General features: G+C 43.2%; 1 protein-coding gene across 1 annotated transcript in view; it reads right to left on the bottom strand.

Moving 5' to 3' along the window:
• LOC308280790 (tyrosine-protein kinase HCK-like) overlaps window positions 1–6,815 on the bottom strand; it is a gene marked incomplete at both ends in the record, with an annotated part of 106,802 nt that overhangs the window by 39,484 nt on the left and 60,503 nt on the right. Inside the window, 4 exons of the mRNA XM_080755106.1 lie at window positions 2,980–3,133; window positions 4,507–4,579; window positions 5,200–5,386; window positions 5,872–6,009. Coding sequence (XP_080611232.1) covers window positions 2,980–3,133; window positions 4,507–4,579; window positions 5,200–5,386; window positions 5,872–6,009 — 552 coding nt within the window. The remainder of the gene's footprint in view (window positions 1–2,979; window positions 3,134–4,506; window positions 4,580–5,199; window positions 5,387–5,871; window positions 6,010–6,815) is intronic.

The raw sequence follows: 6,815 nt of genomic DNA, 5'->3' as shown, positions 1-6,815 counted from the left end.
ATTTCGGTTCTTTTTTTCAATACAATACAATATTTTTTTTGCTATTTTACTTACTCTGAGCTGCTAGTAGAGACGTGGGTGGTCCTGGCTCGTCCATGGCTTTCTAACGAGCCATTCTACATGTTGCGACGATTTATTCCATTGAAAATGGTTTAGAATAAAGTTTAGAGCCCCCCCAAAAAAACTGAACAATTCCGGTTTCTTTAATAAAATGAATTAAATAATCGGAGGCCTCGACAAAGCCCCCGTCTAAATTTTGATTCCACCCCGAAAACCGCGAGCTCTTTCCACCGGCCCGTAATCGGGTAACGCCACCGCATCGCGCCGCCTAATGCAATACATTGTCACATCTTTAGAGACCTTTTTCTCTGAACTGTGTTCCTAGGGCAGCGAAAAATTTTTTTTTGTGGCTAAATAGCCTCAGATCGGGCTTCTTTAAAAAAAAATCACACCCGTGTGAACTGAGCGGTGGTTGTGTGTGTGTGTGTGTGTGTGTGTGTGTGTGTGTGCGCGTGCGTGCGTGTGTGTGTGTGTGTGCGTGTGTGTGTGTGTGTGTGAGAGAGAGAGAGAGAGAGAATATTGCAGTTGATGCTCAGACTAGACTCAAGAGCACCCTCTCTGGTCACTGAGTGGTAGTTCAGGCTACATACACACATACATACACGGATACACGGATACACGGATACACACACGGCCATGCTATGGAGCGGTCTACCACCGCTCAAAAAAAAGACGATAGCTAACTGTTAGCTCACTTCCTCCGGTTCACGTTCATAACACTTTCTGCAGTCAAAACCCAAGGCACTTCTGCCTGGGTACCCGGATGTTATAGTGAAGCCCTATGGGGAAATGTCTGGCACTCTAGCGGCCTCTTGTGGCCCCTGGCAGTTAACAAGTTAAGGACATATATGGGAATGCCCATATATATAACATAACTATCATGAAGGGGTCTCCATATATGAGTAACTGGTCCCATATACATCACTGGCCAGATGGCCAAGAATTGGCGCGACCTCACCCTGAGTCACCCTGAGGTCGCAAGTCACCCTGAGGTGTCTTACTAGTTACCCTCAAACTAGATACCAAGCTAAAGAGCCTGGGTCTAAATCATAGAGTATATATAAAATAGAGAGCGGACGAGCCCCGCCCTCACTATCATTTCAATGCAAGTGCTCAGTGGCGTTTTGAAGCAACGGCTACGTGCTAGCATGTAGCTAATCCAGGTGCATTCTGGGGGAAATTGGTCTCTATTAGAGAACACAAATGACGTCACGCTGCTCTCCGCTCAGAGGAAGGATTGTCTGGAGTGGAGGGGGCGGGGCCAAAATGTGCGTTTAGGCTGCAGTTCCAACTTTGGCCATCATCGGGGTTGCTTCAAATCTAGCCCTGGGTTCTGGGGGCTTGGTCTAAATCCAAGCCTGTGCCACTGGATCCTGGACTTCCTGACACAAAGACGTCAGGTAGTAAGGATGGGTACAATTACTTCTGCCCCTCTGAGACTCAGCACAGAGTCCCCTCCTCTACTCCCTGTACACCCACGACTGTGTGGCCCTGTTCAGCTTGAACCAAGTGATCAAGTTTGCGGACTACACCACAGTCATAGGCCTGATCACGAATGACGATGAAACAGCCTACAGGAGAGAGGTGGAGAACCTGAAATCATGGTGCCAGGAGAAGAACCTATCTCTCAACATTGACAAGACAAAAGAGATCATCTTTGACTACAGGAGGCCTCCTAGAGACCACTCAACCCTCCAAATCGGTGGCGCTGCAGTAGAGAGGGTAAAATAATTCAAATTCTTCCTCCTGCAGAGGGTTGTGCGGACAGCCGAACGCATCAGCGGATGTGATCTCACCCCCATCCAAGCCCTGTACAACGAACGCTGTGTCAAAAAAGCCCAGGGAATCATCAAAGATCTACACCATCCCAACCAGTCTGTTCAGCATGGAAAAACTACTACGCAGTCTCAAAGCTACTAGCAACGAACATACTGCAAAAAAGCTTCTTTCCACAAACAATCAGGCACATGAACAAACTGTCAAAGACGAGAACGGTCCAGGGCAAAAATAATCGCTATGTTATTTTGTTTTGTTTGTTTGTTAACTCATGTAGAATCATAAACAGTAGTTAAGAATGTACTGTACCTGATACAGTGGAGGCGGGGAAATGTTTCGATATTGAAATCCTCAAATCACAGCTTGTGTGGCGTTGATTAGCCATGGGAGTGAGTTGCCTTTAAATGTATGGCGGTTTGGTGTTTAGTCAACTACTGTACTAGTTGGAAGCTGCACAGTGTGAAGTATTTCTTACAGCTAGTACAGAGTGAAGTATTTCTTACAGCTACTATAGCGTGAAGTATTTCTTACAGCTAGTACAGCGTGAAATATTTCTTACAGCTAGTACAATGGCAACACAAGATTTATTTTGTGCATCGGGGGCTACTCCAGCTCCGAGTCCCATCAGACGGCCGACGACGCCGTCGACTCCAAGAAGAACAGAATCGTTTGCAAGTCCCTCTTCTGGGGTATAAGTTCAGACAGATGCTTAGAGCTATGCAGCCAGGGATTGTCTGATCAAATTACCGATCTTAAAACGGTAGTGGTAGGAAGGACAGAGCATGGAAATAAAGCTGAACAACGTGGAATTAAAACAGTTGCGTGAACTGCTCACAAATAATGGTGCTCAGAACGACGATACTTTGTCTACGCTGGCGCTGCCCTGCGCAAAAAAAAATACGATTTTGTTTTTCAGATTCAGCACCCTTGAATTACAGTATGTAAAATGGCCTGGTACCCCACTTTTACCCCCAAATGCCTCTAACAATCACATTTCTCCCACGTGTCTACCATGGAGGAATACGTTTACATTTACAATGCAGACAAGCATGAGGACAGAATACAGTCATTGTTAGAAAGTTGCTGTAAAAGCTGTAAAAATAGATGAATGCCCAGTGTGGGTCAATGGTGATATAGTCTCACCTTTCTTAGATCTGTACTCATTGTCCTCACAGATCCCGGCGAGGTGAAAGCCAGAGATTTTGCAGACTAAAGTATCGGTGACCAGAATATTTAAAGCTTTCAGGTTTCTGTGGATACAGTTTCTCTGCTCCATGTAGGCCATACCCTCAGCGATCTAGGAGAAAACAGGCATAAATAAAACAGTCAATAGACCATCGCTGTCTGCCACAAAATAGATGGCTCTCTATGGACTATGTTCTCAACAATTAAACACATTGTGTCATAATCAGAAACACTTTATCACCAATTACAGTATGTATTTAATACAAGGAATTTGCTTTGACAACCCAACACAAGATCAGGGATGCACGAATACCAACAACATAGATTAGATTGTGTTACTTGTTCGATTACATTGCTATTTGTCCAGCTCTTTGAGTGATGAATGGTAAATTGACCAAAACTGAAACAATAAAGCCTTTGCCTTTTCTGTGTCATCCATTGTTGTTTTTAACTCATACTGCATGTTTAAAAAGTGTCAATATTTCAAATCAATCAAACATCACAAACATTGGACAAAGCAGAATACACACCACCCACAATACTGGATGGTGTGTGCATGTGAGTGTTCCTTAGTTTGAGATATTTAGAAGCTCTGTTTCACACTTTCAAAGGGAATTCATTGTGACGTCATCCCCTTTTAATGAGATTTCATGTCTCTTGGACCTGATCCTCAGTCTATGAAAACATTAGTTTACATCCCTGGCTGTTGCAGTCATTAATGCTGGCCATAGTGATAAAGAAAGATGCTGGTGTGGAACACACATGAGAGATGTATGGAGAATCCATGTCATCCATGACTGGATGACACAGATGGAAGGCTCTTCTGAGGAAAACATAGAGATAAGTGATATAAAGTGATGTAAAGGGTATTGAATGTCTCACTGCTTGAGACTAAGAGCCTGTTTACACAACGCAGCTGTCACAAGAAAACACTGAAATAAAATGTCAGATATGGCTTCTGTTCAGACGACAACGCCATTTTAGGGAGTTGAAAACGCAACAAAGTAAGACCAGGTTTAAGAGTGGAAAAGTTGACAACGGTCTCCCCTCGGGTCACCGTCTGAACAGCAGAAACACAAGAAACGTCAAAACGTGATGTAATGGCTCACGAGCAGACTACGTGCAGCCATGTTACCATGGTGAATGTAGGATAGGGAATCCATGCATACTTCTCGTTCTTGCCAGCCAAAAAACTAAAACTAAAAACAAGATTTCGAGGTCTGAGTATACAGGCAAACATGCACAAGCAGGGAACAAAGGTCTGGGGTCAGCTTTACTTGAGTATATGGGAGGGACAGCACATATTCACTAACACAGCCAACAAAAACAACTATTAGTAGAGTTTAAGTCCTTTTAAGTCAAGGAACATGGCAGCAACACCAGGTTTTCTGTCCCAAAACACACAGCAACCATCAGAGATCAGAGGCAACACTGAAGAGATCTAGGATATATATTTTAGAGGATGTTTGATAGACAGAAGCTCACCTGGGCAGAGAAGTTGATGAGCTCGGGGAGTTTGGTGTGTTTGCCCTCATCACTCTTTAGGAAGTCCTGTAAACTACCTGTAAACAAATGACACTCATTTGTACGATCTATCTCTGCAATTTGTACAGTATGTAGTGGCTGTATACCAGAAATGTACACGCACACACTGATGTATATGAATTATGATACATAATTGTATGATTGGTGTATGAAGCTCATATGACCATAAGGTTATATTATGAACTGAACTTACAGTATAGGAGACCATGTTTTTGGTGGTACTGTGAGTTCAGGCTTATGATTACAGGTCATAGTAACTTTGGTTGCCCTGACTATGAAATCATGTTTTGGTTATACTGTATGTCACTAGTGGAAAATTACCAATACTCTACGTGTCTTTCTTCTTGTTATGATCTGGGAACAAATCAATAAGTCCCACGGTCTTACATGTCATAACTGTACTCTTTATATACTGTATGTTAACTTCCATCTTGAAAGAGAGAGAATTACAAAGCTGCCACCAGGATGGTATGCTCAGCTGTTTGTCTCCTTGTCTGACTCTCTTCAAATACAGCAATTGATTGATAGTCCTTTGGCTCGTCTCTGTCTTATTTTGGTTATGGATTTTATCCATATCCATATTTATTTAACTAATTAATAATTTAGGTAACACACACCCACCCACACACACACATACCTCTCTCAAGGTACTCTGTGATGATGTAGAGGGGCTCCTCCTTGGTGACTGCACCAAGCATGCAGACCAGCTTGTCATGATGCAGGGTCTTCATCAGGTTGACCTCAGACAGGAAGTCCTCCACTGACCACGTGTCAGGTTTCCTGGTCTTCACAGACACCTTGGTGTGCTCATTGTACGTGCCTGAGAATGGGAACATTTACCAGGTCACACAATGGCCATTTTGCCCTATACGTTATTCTCAGGCCAAAAGCTCCTTTGAATTGAAAGGGTGGAGTGGGTGGGTATGGTCAATAGTCAAGATGACTTAAAAGCTGTTACCAATGGGTATTCACTCACATTTACACTATGGTGATTCCACTAAATAATGCTTTTTAGTTTAGAGCAGAAGACACACTGTCTTATTTATTTCTCCATTTGATACAGTGATGTTTTGAACACTACAGGTCTTCCTCAGATTACAATTTAAACATCCACACATTTAAACTGTGGACTTAAGTTTGACTGATTTTACCCAACAATGGTTATGTCTCACAATGCAAAGTGCAACTGCCAGTCAGGAGGTAATGTCCATAGCTTTATGGCATACTTTAGTTACCGTATTATGACATGAAGATGACTGATTGTAAAGAACCTTATTTCCTGAGTGCAAAATACATTTGACTCACCCATCCAGACTTCTCCAAACCGTCCAACACACAACCTCTTGTCCAGTTCCAGTGACTCTCTGGGGACCTCCCAGGGTGTCTTGGGCTTGGTGCTGAGGCAGGGGTTGGTCAGGGTCTGGCAGAGACCATCTGACTGCTCTGGAGGAGTAAAACAAACAAATAACATGGATACAGTACATGGAACCTACAGTAACTATGACTATCATGTTTGGCCAGCAGAGGGTAGATAGATACCTTTACTATTCACCCAGAGGCAGAACAGCAGCAGAACAGAGAAGTATGAAAAGAAAAAAGTACTGTTGTGTACAGTAAAAAAAGAGAAAGGCACAATCAAATAAGTATATATATATATATATATATATATATATATATATATATATATATATATATATATATAATGTATGTATGTATATATATATATACGCTCATAAGTTTAACGTCACAACACAAATAGCAGTACAGGCCTGGTGACACGCCCCAAAGTTTAACATAATGATACAGTAGGTCACGTGGTCTTTCTTCAAACGGTCTGAAAAGGAGGCGGGGCCGTATCAGTTAGTAGTGAATGTATACTTCGTCCGTCGTGCGGTGCCGCGCACAACGTGATAAGTTGTTGTTAGCTTGTAGCGCGGCACCGCAAGGCTATTTTCGAGAGCTATTGTGTGTGTAAACAGACTACACACACACGCGCACACACACACACACACGCACGCACACACACAGGCTACACACACAGAGTGTATGAGCCACGGACTTCAGTCCTCCGCTGTGCTCCGGTGAGACAGCAGGGCAGAGATGGCTGCTAAAAAGGGCTCAGAGCTGCCGAGGAGGAGAACGTTGGACCCTCGTTACTAATCTCTGACACCTTTTTGGTAGAAGACTTGTACTTTGTACCCGGTTTAGGCTTGTCACCAGAACCGATACTTCGGTACCAACTTGATGCC

This window comes from Nannobrachium achirus, assembly GCF_963921795.1.
Source record: "Nannobrachium achirus genome assembly, contig: SCAFFOLD_220, whole genome shotgun sequence".
In the NCBI taxonomy this organism is placed as follows: domain Eukaryota; kingdom Metazoa; phylum Chordata; class Actinopteri; order Myctophiformes; family Myctophidae; genus Nannobrachium; species Nannobrachium achirus.
Note: the sequence above shows the minus strand (reverse complement) of the source record. Positions and strands in the feature narration are given on the sequence as shown.